Raw genomic sequence first — 14,551 nt, 5'->3', positions numbered from 1 at the left:
CATTGATGCGTGGACGGAGGGGGATGAAGGTGACCCTCATTGTGAACCCCTCATTATAAATATGACATGCCATTGCACTTGGATTGCAGAACCTCACAGTGTACTTTCAGTCATGAACTGCTGCAGAACTTGCTTTACTCTTTTTAAAACAAAAATATCAAAGTATAATTTTGTAAAACGCACCCCACGAATGAGTGAAGAATGAATCCCATTCGGACCACTCCCAGAATGGCTGGATGGATAGTTTGCCAAAGTCCTTTGTACCGACAGAGACCTTGCTCAGATTGCATCCTTGCCCACTTGCTGCAGTTGGCAGCTGAACTCTGAGATGCCAGGCTGTGGGGTGAAGCTGCAGTGTTGGGTATGAACCAGACTGGCACTGCAGCAAAACGCTGGTATAGAGCTGCCCCATCCCTTCAGGTTCGGTAAAAGGTCCTGCGATACTAATTTGAAAAGCAGGGGATTTCTCCCTCTGTCCTTCCAACGTTTACCAATGTCACAAGGAAACATCATTACCTCATTCATAGAATCATAGAATCCCTACAGTTTGAAAACAGGCCAATAAATCCACTCCAAAGTGGACCTCCAAAGAGTATACCACCCAGGCCCATTCCCCTACCCAATTACTCTACATTTACCTCTAACTAATGCACCTAACCTACACATCCCTGAACACTATAGGCAATTTAAACCATAGAACCCCTAATTGTGGAATCAGGCCAGTTGGCCCAACAAGTCCAACACCGACCATCCGAAGAGTATCCCATCTGGACCCATCCCCTTACCCTATATTTCTGATGACTAATGCACCTAACCTAGACATCCTGACCACTATGGGCAATTTTCCATGGCCAGTTCACCTGACCTGCACATCTTTGGACTGTGGGAGGAAACCGGAGCACCCGGAGGAAACCCACGCAGACACAGGGAGAATGTGCAAACTCCACACAGACAGCCGCCTGAGGCTGTGAGCCACCATGCTGCCCTTTCACTTAGCATGGCCAGTTCACCTGACGCTGTGAGCCACCGTGCTGCCCTTTCATTTAGCATGGCCAATTCACCTCACTTGCACATCATTGTTGTTTTATTGTCAATCTATTGTCCGTATTACAACATGACACACTTGTAACATTTGCATTGGCTTTGAGGTGGTGCTGTATCAATGCAAGTCATTTTGAATATCTGATTGCAAAGTTCCACCCAGAGCACTGTTGCCCCGATCAACATTACTCCAAGATTATTTGGCCATTTACTTCATGTCCAGTTTGTGGGATTTTCTGTGGAACCTGATTGTCACATTTCCTGCCTCACGTAAGCGTGTTTCCCAAGTGTTGCATTGGCTGTGACACAGTGGCACATGGTGGCTGTGTAAATGCAGGTGTTTTTGGCGGGGACAGGGTGGAGAGGGATATGCTGAGTGATGGTCCAGCATCATGCAGGGGTTTGTTCTGGTTCAGTGGGCGGACTGAAGCTGCGTTGTGCCTCCAGGTGCTGTTCATACGTGGGTCGCCGCGGGGGCGGCCCACAGGCCATCTCCATCGGCAAAAACTGCGATAAATTCGGGATTGTCGTTCACGAGTTGGGACATGTGATCGGATTCTGGCACGAACATACCCGGCCGGACAGAGATGCCCACGTCAGCATTATCCGAGAAAATATACAGCCAGGTAATACCCTCCTCACAGAGACTCTGTGTGTGTGTGTGTGTCTGCATCTGCGTGTAAATTAGATTACTTACAATGTGGAAACAGGCTCTTCGGTTCAACAAGTCCATACCGACCTGCCGAAGCGCAACCCACCCATACACTACGGGCAATTTAGCATGGCCAATTCACCTGACCTATACATCTTTGGACTGTGGGAGGAAACCGGAGCACCCAGCGGAAACCTACGCAGACACTGGGAGAATGTACAAACTCCACACAGTCAGTCGCCTGAGGCGGGAATTGAACCTGGGTCTCTGGCGCTGTGAGGCAGCAGTGCTAACCACTGTGCCACCATGCCGCCCACGCGTGGGTGTCTCTGTGTATGTGTGTCTGTGTGTCCTCTTGATACAGGAGTTTGAGAGTTGGGAGTGCCATGAGACGGAAGCCTGGAATGTTGGGGTACTGGGAATACCCTGTATTGGCAGAGAAACCCAGGTCTGCTTCAGGAGCATTACCTGACCAAATTACCCAGGCATGCTGCCCCAAAGGAAGAGGAGAGAGGCGGAGAGGTTTACAGATGAATTTACAAGTTTGAGACCTCGACTGCTGAAGGCCTGGATGCCACTGGTGGACTGATTGAAATTGGGAATGTTCAAGATATGAGAATTGGAAGAATGCAGAGGTTGTGGAGGATTGTAGGGCACCATTGGTGGATGGGTCTTCAACTATCTTCCCTAACAGCTTTCCTCCTCAAATTCCTCCATTAAGAATATCATTAAAACCTACAGTTTTTGACCAAACCTTTGTCCATCTGACCCAAGATCTCATCATGTGCTTCAAATTGTTTGTTGATTTTGAGTGTTCCTGTGAAGCATTTTATAATGTTTTATTACATTGATGGTGCTAGGAGTTGTGGTTGGCAGAATTTCCAGTGACAGGGATGCTGGACTTAGCCCATCGAGGAATTTGAAATCAAGAGCGAGAATTTTAAAATCCCATACACCATTAGCCTATGACACTGCATGACCTTCCTCAACTATTCCAGCTATCATCAAGGGTGGCATGGTGGCTCAGTGGTTAGCACTGCTGCCTCACAGTACTAGAGACTTGGGTTCAATCCCACCCTTAGGTGATTGTCTGTGTGGAGTTTGCACATTCTCCCCGTGTGTGCGTGGGTTTCCTCCGGGTGCTCTGGTTTCCTCCCACAGTCCAAAGATGTGCAGGTTGGGTGAATTGGCCATGCTAAATTGCCTGTAGTGTTCAGGGATGAGTAGGTTAGCCATGGGCAATATAGAGTAGGTGGGTTGAATTTTGGTGGGATGCTCTTTGGAGGGTCAGTCTGGACTCAATCGGCTGAATGACCTTCCTCCACACCGTAGGAATTCTATGATTTCCTTGAGCTCAGTGAAGTTTGTCAAACACCATTTCTCTTTAGGTAATCCAATCATTTATTTACCAGTGTTCATCCGTATGTTAGCAATAGGACAAATGTTAATTGGCATTGGGCTAGTTGACCCGTAGTCATCTGAAATATCCTTATCTCCGTCTCGTGGCTTTATGCAGTCTCTCCGTTACAGTCTCCTTATACTGTACTAAAACTCTGCCCTTCAAAGATTTGCTAAATCTTGCTGAGAGTGATTGGTGCCTACATTTTATTTTTCAGTCTAAAAGAAGAATAATACCCGTGATGCATTTGCAGTATAGCCAACTTTGGAGAGATCCCAGCATGCCTTCTGATTTCAGTCAGGTTTACTGCCTTCTGTGTTCCTTCATTTGTTTGTTAAATTCTGCTCATTTCCCAAGTTCAATGCTACACTATTGCACTGTTCACCCAACAGGGTTCTTGGTCCACAAGTCTTACGCAAGAGGAGACCATATCTTGATGTCAGTTCCAATCTTTGTACTGTTTTCAAGTTCATTCTTTCACAGGTCGGGGGACACAGGTTAGACCAGTGTTCATTGTCCATCCTTAGTTGCCCTTGAGAAGGTGATGGCGAGCTGTCTTCTTGAACCGGTGCAGTCCATGTGCCATAGGCAGACTCGCAATGCCTTTACGGAAGGAATTCCAGGATTTTTGACCCAGTGCCACTGAAGGAATGGCAACGTCTTCCTCATTATCCTAATGCTAAATGAGTTAATCTCAGCAGTGAGCAGCCGTGAGATGTGACTGAGAGTTTCTGCTCCTGATCCATCATTACTTCTTTCTGGAGACAGTGTGGGTGTAGGTATTGGGTCAGCTAAATCCAGGCTTTGCTCTTAATAATCTTGCGCTAACTTTGTCAACTGCCCTTCCCAGCATGAAACATCATCAGTCTGCAATGTGGGCCTTTGAATAGGTTTATAGTGCTGCAGTCCCAACCCCAATCCTGTGTGGGTTACAGAATGGTCTCACAGCAGGATAGTACTGTACCTCCATTCTCTGCTAAAGGACAGCAACAGGTTCTGATATGGGATCAGTGACCTTCTCCCCACACCGGGCCAGATTACATCCGTAGTAATCCAGCCAGCACCATTTTGACAGGAGCCTCCTTCTCTCCAGCTATCCAAAGACCTGCCCAATTCAGGCAGTTGTCTCGTTATTATATTGTGGATGTTGAGGGATCTGCGAGGTAAGTAAGTGCCTGATTGGGAACAGCTTGGTGTGAAGGGGGACAATGAAGCTGGAGAAGGCAAGGAGCCTGGGATGGGGGCACTGAGCACTGGGTGCAGTCTGGCTACAGATAGGAGTCCAGCAGAGTGGCTGTTCCAGAATATGTTGTCATCAGTATCAAAAGACAAGAATAGAATTATTGAGAATCCACAGAAGACAGAGCTTAGAAGATGATAATGAAGGTTTTTAAGCACTAACAGTCCGAAGTGAGGGTGAAAAGGATCAAACTATGTCAATTGCATCTTGGAGCAACATTTTAAGATGGCTTCCTTCATGTCTGTTAAACACATACAATATTAAGTTTTAATAAAATTGATTGTGGTTAATTCAATGGATTCTCAAATATCCTTTGGGCCACATCTCACCAAAATATCCTTAACTCAGCAAAAATAATCCCATTTCCTCCTTGCCCTGTTTTCAGGGGAATGGGAGAGGAATGGCCTAAGCGCAGGGCTTCTTTAGAGAACTTTAGGAGGCAGCTTTGTCCCAACACATTCCTTTTTTCACCAATCATATTCTAATGGGCTCTTGCTGTGCATTGTGCATGAACCAACAACGGGTCTTGGGCAGATTTCTGAGAATAGGCAGGATGGACTGCTGAAGGGTTCAGAATGGGTTAGACTGGATCACTTCAGGGTCTGGGTCTGCTACATATGATCCCTACAGTGTGGAAACAGGGCTATTGAGTCCACACCGAAACTATGAAGCATCCAGACCCACCCACATCCCCTATCCCTGTGCCCCTGCGTTTCATGGCTAACCCACCTAGCCTGCACCTCCCTGGACACTATGGCAACTTATTATAGAATCCCTACAGTATGGAAACGAGCCATTTGGCCCAACAAGTCCACACCAACCCTCCAAAGAGTAACCCACCCAGACCCATTTCCAACCCAATGCTCTACATTTCCCCTGACTAATGCACCTAGCTTACTCATCCCTGGACACTATGGGCAATTTAGCATGGTCAAGTCACCTAACCTGCACATCTTTGGACTGTGGGAGGTAACCAGAGCACCCAGAGGAATGACGCGTAAACACTGGGAGAATGTGCAAACTCCACGCAGACAGTCGCCCCAGGGTGGAATTGAACCCGGATCCCTAGCGCCGAGGCAACTGTGCTAACCACTGAGTCACCGTGCCGCCCCCAATAAACTAAGGACAAAGGGTAAAGCTTTGGTAAGTGTTGATGAAATAAAGAAGTTTGAATGCACTCTGATCGATATATTCTGCTGGTAATTGTTGGAAAAGAAAACCAAGCCCAGTCATTGAGGCTCCAAACTGAGTGTCAGGCTCTGACAAAGGAGCAGCCTGTCTCCCTGACAACACATTTTCCATTGAATTACACCATACAAACGACATGAGAAATGAATGTCTTACACTGAATTGTTCATTTTTTAATGAAATTTTCATTCAACTTTCATTGGTCAGCTGCCCTCTTGCAAAATGTTTGCTTTCCAAAATTACCTCAATAATTTGGTGAGTTTATTTGAATTGCCTGTTCAGACTGGTCAGAACAGTTGGACGAATTGCTGATTTATTTTTGTGCGGCTTATTTGCAAAATGATCAAGCCATTGAGTAACTGGATATCAAAAGGCCGGTGAATGGGTATATAATATGGCCCTGTCATATTATATGAAAAATAGGCAAGCCTTCAAACTTGCACCTTTGACAAAATCTGAGATTGCAGTTCTCAGTGATGCCTCCCCCTCGTCTCACAATAACGCTGGCTGTTGTTGTACCACAGGGCAGGAGTACAACTTCCTGAAGATGGAGCCTGCCGAGGTCAATTCCTTAGGGGAGACGTATGACTTTGACAGCATTATGCACTATGCTAGGAACACCTTCTCCAGGTTGGACTTCAAGGTTCTGTCAATTTAATTCTTCACACGCTTCCTGTAACAAGTCATGGTTGAATGATCACTCACTGAGCTGTTACTGAGTCTCCTTGATTTGATTTTCCTCTTTCCTCTCAGTTATTTCCTCTTTTCTTTCTTTCTCTCTATATTTTACCTTCTCTTTCCCTCTCTCTCTCTTTTTCATTAGATACAGGAATAGAATTAGGCTATTCAGCCCAATGAATATGCTCCACCATTCTATCACGGCTGATATGACTCTCAACTCTATTCTCCTGCCTTCTCCCCATAACCCTTGGTCTCTTTACAAATATATATCTCTTAAATACGCTCAATGACTTGGCCTCCACGGCCTTTTTCAGCAATGAGTTTCATAGATTCACCATCCTCTGGCTGAATAAACTCCTCATCTTGGTTCTGAGGCTGTGCCCTAGTCTCGAGGAGAAAGTGAGGTCTGCAGATGCTGGAGATCAAAGTTGAAACTTTATTGCTGGAACAGCACAGCAGGTCAGTACAAATATATATCTCTTAAATACGCTCAATGACTTGGCCTCCACGGCCTTTTGCAGCAATGAATTTCATAGATTCACCATCCTCTGGCTGAATAAACTCCTCATCTTGGTTCTGGGGCTGTGCCCTAGTCTCTCCTACTAGGAGAGCTCTTCTCCACACCGATTTTATTCAGGTATGTCAATATTCTGTAAGTTCCAATCCCCTGTTATCCTTCTAAGCTCCATGGGTTCAGACCCAGAGTCCTCAACAGCTCCTCATATGACAAACTCTTCATCTCCGGGACCATTCTTGCAAACTTCCCCTGACCCCCTCTAATGCCAGTACCTCCTTCCTTAGATACAGAGCTCACAATACGCCAAATGCGGTCTGATCAGAGCCTTATATAGGCTCAACAGTACATCTCTGCTCTTACATTCTAGCCCTCTTGAAATGAATGCTAACATTGCATTTGCTTTCCTAACTGCCAGCTGCACCCACATATTAACCTGAAGAGAATCCTGAATTAGTACTCCCAAATCCCTTTGTGCTTCAGATTTCTGTTGTCTTTTCCCATTTAGAAAATGATCTACGCCTCTATCCTTTCTACCAAAGTGCATGACCTCACACTTTCCACACTGTATTCCATCTGCCACTTCTTTGTCCACTCTCCTAGTCTGTCCAAGTCCTTCTGCAGCCTCCCCAACTCTTCAACACTATCTGTCCCTTCACCTGTCTTTTTGTCACCACAAATTTAGCAATGATGCCCTCAGTTCTTTTGTCAAGATCATTAATTTATGACATGAATAATTGTAGTCCCAACTCTGACCCCTGCAGAACTCCACTAGCCACTGGCTGCCATCCTGAAAAAGACCCCTTTATTACCTCGCTGTCTTCTGTCAATCAGACAATCCTCAATCCATGCCAGTACCTTGTCCTTAACGCTATGGGCTCTTACTGTAGTTAGCAGCCTCCTGTGCGGCACCTTGCCAAATCCAAATAGATGACATCCACTGGCTATCCTTTGTTTAACTTGCTCATTACCCCCTCAAAGAACTTTAACAGATTTGTCATGCATGACCTCCCCTTGAAGAAGCTGTGCTGGACTTCATCCTATTTTACCATACACTTTCAAGTGCTCTGCAATCTCATCCTTAATGATGGACTCCTTTTTGTCTCCTTCACTGTCTCTCCCTCTCTCCCTCTCTCACTTCCTCTCTCTTAGGAGAGTCATGTTTGCCCATTGCCCCTTGTTAAGGGCAGCCATCAATCCCAGGCAGTGTCAGAAAAGATCCTGGTAAAGAACAAAGGATCTAGGGCAAGTGTAGAACATTCAGCCCTTTGAGCCTGATTCCACAAAGTCATGGATGGTCTGCTGCCTATCTGTCCCCCAACTCTGGCCACCCCATTCTGACTCCATTTTACTAGCCTCCCGTGCTATCAGGCCTTGCAGCCCGTATAGATTGAGGCCTTGAGTAGCTGATCTGATTTGCAGGGTGTTGTATTCTATTTGTAGGGTTCATTAACTGATTCTTAGCTGATTGTGATTGCTGTGTCAGCTTCTAACATATCCAACTTTCACAGGAAGAGAGGGAAAGGACAGGGAGACAGTGAGAGAAATAAAGACTGTGAGAGAATGATAGACCCAGAGGAGGATGGGGGAAACTGAAACAAATATTAATAATCTTCCTAAAGGATTAAAAATTTGGGAAATAATTTGATAATTCAGTGCAGTGTTCAAACACGATTCTGTCTCATCTATCGTGAGTTAGTCTAACACTGCCTGTTCCTTAACCATGTTATGGACACCCAGCTCAGTGCTCGAGTTGCTTTTGCATTTGTCGACAGAATTCTGACTTGATTGCGACCAAGTCATTCTATTGTAATGACCCCCCTGTTTCTCTCGCTGTCGTGTTCATGGTATGCTGCACTCTGTTTGTTCCAAAGGGGTGTTTTCTTGCACACCATCCTTCCTCGCAGAGATGAACATGGCATGAGGCCTCCCATTGGACAGAGAGTAAGACTGAGCAAAGGTGATATCGCCCAAGCCAAGAAGTTGTACCGATGTCCAGGTAACTTGACAAAAATCTAGCTCCTCCTCTTCAAAGTATTTGAGATTTAATTAGAAGAAAATATGAAGCATAAAATTTTGCATGCCCTTAATATGAATGTGACCCATGTGACCATGGTCTGGCTGTAGTCGAGAGTGTGATGCCGGAAAAGCACAGCAGGTCAGGCAGAATCTGAGGAGCAGGAGAGTCAATGTTTTGGGCATAAGCCCTTCATCAGACATTCCTGGTGAAGGGCTCTTGCCTGAAACGTCGACTCTCCTGCTCATCCGATGCTGCCTGACCTGCTGTGCTTTTCCAGCGCCACACTTTTCGACTCTGACTCTGCAGCATCTGCAGTCCCCACTTTCTCTCTGTGATCAGGCTGTATCCAACCATTGCCCCGTGGCTATCTTTTCAAAATGGAAACTACAGTGAACTAATGTGATTGTGAGTGTGGAAATATGGTGAGCAAGTGTGTGCAAATCTAGTGATCTAGTGCGTAAATATGTGCGCATAAACCTGGCGAGTGAGTCTGTGCAATGCTGACATATTCTCGGGAACGTTCTTAGGCAACCTAGTGAAACAGGGAATACTCACTGAAGGTGTTGGATATGTTTAGCCTGTAGTTGGCTGTTTTCACAAAATGCTTGAGGAGTGTGAGTGATGGAGATAATTGTGCAGCTATCAATCAGGTTGAGATGTCAACTTTCACAAAAGATGGGATGGTACAGCCATATCCAAATGAGCTCTACTTTCACCTTAATCAATGTGTGAAAGGAGCAATAGAAAGGAATAGAGTTTAAAACTATGGTTCTAGGTGGAGAGATTACAGGAGGTTGATCAATAGCTAAAGGTCGATTCAATGTCCAGGTACAGTGTTGAATCACAGGATGTAGGGAAAGCAAGAGTCACTAGCCAATACTAATAGATATTTATACATTCTTTTCCCTCCTCAACTCTCTTTTTATATCAATACTGATAAAGTAGTGACAGTTTGCCTTTGAAAAATCTATTATTTTTAAGCACACAGTCAGAACAGAGCACGTGAGTTAACAGATTGTCACCCTTTCACAGTGGTTAGCACTGCTGCCTTGCAGCGCCAGAGACCCGGGTTCAATTCCTGCCTCAGGCGACTGACTGTGTGGAGTTTGCACGTTCCCCCCGTGTCTGCGTGGGTTTCCTCCGGGTGCTCCGGTTTCCTCCCACAGTCCAAAGATGTGCAGGTCAGGTGAATTGGCCATGCTAAATTGCCCGTAGTGTTAGGTAAGGGGTAAAGGTAGGGGTATGGGTGGGTTGCGCTTCGGCGGGGCGGTGTGGACTTGTTGGGCCGAAGGGCCTGTTTCCACACTGTAAGTAATCTAATCTTTACAGTTAGTTTGCAAAACCCTTTGAAGCTGTTTCCCCGAACTGTGGCAGTGAATGTATCTCACTTCATTGATGGCTTAAAACCTCAAATTTATTGTCGAAAGATTGTGCACTTCTTTTAAAATGTTGTATGTAATGTATAACATTCAAAATATATACAAGTTGAGCTGAAGGGTGTGTTTCCGTGCTGTAACTTTATGACATATGTTTGACAGCCAATGAAATCTTCCTGGACAACATGGCTCTTGAGCTGACTATTTCAGTACTTCCCTGACAGGTCTCCAATCATCTGATTGTCATAAGATTGAATAATTCCAGAACACTAGATCATAGAATCCCTGCAGTGTGGAAACAGGCCATTTGGCCCGACAAGTCCACCTAGACTCTCCAAAGAGTATCCCACCCAGACCCATTCCCCTACCCTATTACTCTACATTTCCCCTGACTACTGCAGATAGCCTACACATCCCTGAACTCTATGGGCAATTTAGCATGGCCAATTCACCTGACCTGCACATTTCTGGACTGTGGGAGGAAACTGGAGCACCCGGAAGAAACCCACGCAGACAGAGGAAGAATGTGTAAACTCTACACAGACAGTCGCCCAAGACTGGAATCGAACTTGGGTCCCTGGCGCTGTGACATAGCAGTGCTAACCATTGCCATTGACCCAGCGTGCCACCCCAAACCTTTACTAATGCTTGGTACTGGTACTGATTCCATTCCTCAGTGCCCTCTGCACTAGCTGTCATACATTGGCTAACAGTTGGCTGGATGGCTGGTTTTCCATCCAGTATGATGCCAAAAGAGTGGGCTCAATTCCTTCACTGGCTGAGGTTACCAAGAAGGACTGTCTTTCTCAACCTCTTCCCTCGCTTGAACCACCACTAGTCATCTCTCTCTCTAATGAGCAACTTTACATTAGCTACCAACCAGGTAGACGCTCCTAAGGGACAACGTTTTCACACAGAGGGCGGTACTTGTGTGGAATGAGCTGCCAGAGGAAGTGGTGGAGGCTGGTACAATTGCAGCATTTAAGAGGCATTTGGATGGGTATATGAATAGGAAGAGTTTGGAGGGATATGGCCGGTTGCTAGCAGGTGGGACTAGATTGGGTTGGGGTATCTAGTCGGCATGGATGGGTTGGACCGAAGGATCTGTTTCCATGCTGTACATCTCTATGACTCTATGACTCACCTTCCACCTCATCAGTCTCCACATTCATCAGCTTGCCCTCTTTTCCACCTAGGGTGGTGTTACCATCAAACATTACCTCCATCTTAAACTTCACATTGCTTTGTTTCAAGTTCCTTCCTCACTATCTCTGTAATCTCCCTTGGCCTCACGAACCTTCACGATATCTGTAATCCTTCAATTCTGGAACATTCTAAGCTGCTGATTTGAATCGTTCCACCAGTGGTGACCAAGCTTCTCCCTGCCTGGTCCCTAAGCTATGAAAGGAGAAAGCGAGGACTGCAGATGCTGGAGATCAGAGCTGAAAATGTGTTGCTGGAAAAGCGCGAGAATCGATGTTTCGGGCATGAGCCCTTCTTCAGGAATGAGGAAAGTGTGCCAAGCAGGCCAAGTCCCTCCTCCCTACCTTTTATCTTAGCCTGCTTGGCACACTTTCCTCATTCCTGAAGAAGGGCTCATGCCCGAAACGTCGATTCTCCTGCTCCTTGGATGCTGCCTGACCTGCTGCACTTTTCCAGCAACACATTTTCAGCCCTAAGCTATGAAATTCAATCAATGCAGCAGCAGAGGAATCTGGAGGTGTATGTGAATGAATCATTAGAAGTAGCGGGGCCAGTTGAAAAAGTGAATAATGAAGCACACGGGATCCTGGGCCTAATAACGAGGGAGATAAAGCATAAAGGCAAGGAGATTAAAATCATCCTTTGTTTAAATAAAAACACTGATTGGGCCTCAAGTGGAATATTGTGTCCAACTCTGGGCACCACACTTTAGGACAGATGTGAAGGTTTCCATCTGATCCTTCCTCATATTCTCAGCCCTCCTAACATTTCTCACTTCTGATCAAAGGTCATTGATTTGAAATGTGTACTGTGTCTTTCTCTCTCTACAGACGTTGTTTGACCTGCTGAGTATTTCCAGCATTTTCGGGTTTTTTGTACAGATTTCCACCGTTTGGAATGTTCTGATTGTCAATTTTGTGTTTAATTCACAGACACTTCTCTCCTAGGAATGCCTATCCCAGTGAAACTTTTCTCACTTGATGGGATTTCTGTTTGTCTCTTTTACCTTGTTCATCTTTATTGCTTTCTATTTCTCCTCTTGTTTTGTTCAACTGAGGGTGAGGATCCCTCTCCCATTTTGGCTGACAGGACCCTCGTCAGTGTCCACCACTTTTCCTGCTCTTTCCTTTCCTCACAGAACCAGAATAGGATTTCCCTTGGAGTGCAGGTTCATAGCTCCTTGAAAGTCGAGTCGCAGGTGGATAGGATAGTGAAGAAGGCGTTTGGTATGCTTTCCTTTATTGGTCAGAGTATTGAGTACAGGAGTTGGGAGGTCATGTTGTGGCTGTACAGGACATTGGTTAGGCCACTGTTGGAATATTACGTGCAATTCTGGTCTCCTTCCTATCTCGGGTGAGAGGGGAAAGATATAAAAGAGACCTAAGGGACAACGTTTTCACACAGAGGGTGGTACGTGTATGGATTGAGCTGCCAGAGGAAGTGATGGAGGCTGGTACAATTGCAGCATTTAAGAGGCATTTGGATGGGTATATGATTAGATTAGATTACTTAAAGTGTTGAAACAGGCCCTTCGGCCCAACAAGTCCACACCGCCCCGCCGAAGCGCAACCCACCCATACCCCTACATTTACCCCTTACCTAACACTACGGGCAATTTAGCATGGCCAATTCACCTGACCTGCACATCTTTGGACTGTGGGAGGAAACCGGAGCACCCGGAGGAAACCCACGCAGACACGGGGAGAATGTGCAAACTCCACACAGTCAGTCGCCTGAGGCGGGAATTGAACCCGGGTCTCTGGCGTTGTGAGGCAGCAGTGCTAACCACTGTGCCACCTTGACGCCTATATGAATAGGAAGGGTTTGGAGGGATATGGGCCGGGTGCTGGCAGGTTGGTCTAGATTGGGTTGGGGTATCTAGTCGACGTGGATGGGTTGGACCGAAGGGTCTGTTTCCATGCTGTACATCTCTATGATTCTATGACTCACCTTCCACCTCATCAGTCTCCACATTCATCAGCTTGCCCTCTTTTCCACCTTGGGTGGTGTTACCATCAAACATTACCTCCCCACCCTTCTCCTGTCAGTGTATCCAATCTATTCCTCAGTGGCCACCAAATCCTTACCCTTTCCCAAATCACTTCTTGCAAATGCAGGAGATGCAATGCCTGCCTTTTTCAAGCCTCAAAAACCCTTCCAGCTGAGGTGGTGATTTACATGTACTAACAATCATAGTCATTGAGATGTGCAGCATGGAAACAGACCCTTCAGTCCAACTCATCCTAAATGAATCTAGTCCTATTTGCCAGCACTTGGCCCATATCCCTTTAAACCCTTTGCTATTCGTATACTCACCCAAATGCCTTTTAAATGTTGCAATTGTACCAGGCTCAACCACTTCCTCTGGCAACTCATTCCATATATGCACCACCCTTTATGTAAAAAATTTGCCCTTTCGGTCCCTCTTAGATCTCTCCCCCTCACCCTAAACTTATGCCCTCTAGCTCTGGACTCCCCCAACCCAGGGAAAAGACATTGTCTACTTACCCTATCCATTACCCTCATCCATTTACTCCTTCCATTTAATCTAATGTGTTCACTGCTCACAATGTGAGCACAACACAGGGGGAGACCAAGCACACATTGGGGTAACCACTCCGTGGAACACCATAAACCTGATTCCATCTTGCTGTAACACTGACATCCCTGCCCTTGGTCTGCTCCACTGAGGATCAAGATGAGTTTGAGGAACAGTACGTTGCCTTTTAATGAGGGATTGGACAGATATAAGACAATATGTAAGTAAAACAAAATACTTAGATTCATATAATGTTTTCACATATATCACAAAATGTTTTACAGCTAATGAAACACATTTTGACATTTACCCATTACGTTGTAATGATGGAACCACAGCACAGGTACACAGCAAGCTCCCAGACACAGTGAAATCATAAAGTTTCCAGGATGTGTTTCTCTGCTGGGGCCAATGGAAACAGGGGTCTCAGTGTGGTTGCTCTTCCCATGTTTCTCAGTCTAGGTTGTCTTGGATGGGGAGTTGACTTTGTGGCACTAGTTCCTGCTGCTTGGAATGGAAACACACCTTAACCTCCACTGGCTGTTGAGAGAGGCCCATAACTAATTGGGCATGGAGACGAGAGATGGCAGACTGGGTCTCTCTTTGTCGAGATGTACCCGTGGGGCCTGTCTGAGGAGGGCAATCCCTGGACACCACTTGGTGGTGGGGGTGGGTGGGATGGGTGGCGGTGGTGGTGG

The 14,551-nt window shown here is 46.0% G+C and overlaps 1 protein-coding gene across 1 annotated transcript in view; it reads left to right on the top strand.

Moving 5' to 3' along the window:
* Positions 1–1,420: 1,420 nt before the first annotated feature.
* Positions 1,421–14,551, top strand: part of LOC122541718 (bone morphogenetic protein 1-like) — a gene marked incomplete at its 3' end in the record, with an annotated part of 24,862 nt that continues 11,731 nt past the window's right edge. The window contains exons 1-3 of the mRNA XM_043678606.1: positions 1,421–1,667; positions 6,045–6,150; positions 8,590–8,714. Of these exons, the coding sequence (XP_043534541.1) occupies positions 1,421–1,667; positions 6,045–6,150; positions 8,590–8,714 (478 nt within the window). The remainder of the gene's footprint in view (positions 1,668–6,044; positions 6,151–8,589; positions 8,715–14,551) is intronic.

This window comes from Chiloscyllium plagiosum, chromosome 38, assembly GCF_004010195.1.
Source record: "Chiloscyllium plagiosum isolate BGI_BamShark_2017 chromosome 38, ASM401019v2, whole genome shotgun sequence".
Lineage (NCBI taxonomy): Eukaryota > Metazoa > Chordata > Chondrichthyes > Orectolobiformes > Hemiscylliidae > Chiloscyllium > Chiloscyllium plagiosum.
Note: the sequence above shows the minus strand (reverse complement) of the source record. Positions and strands in the feature narration are given on the sequence as shown.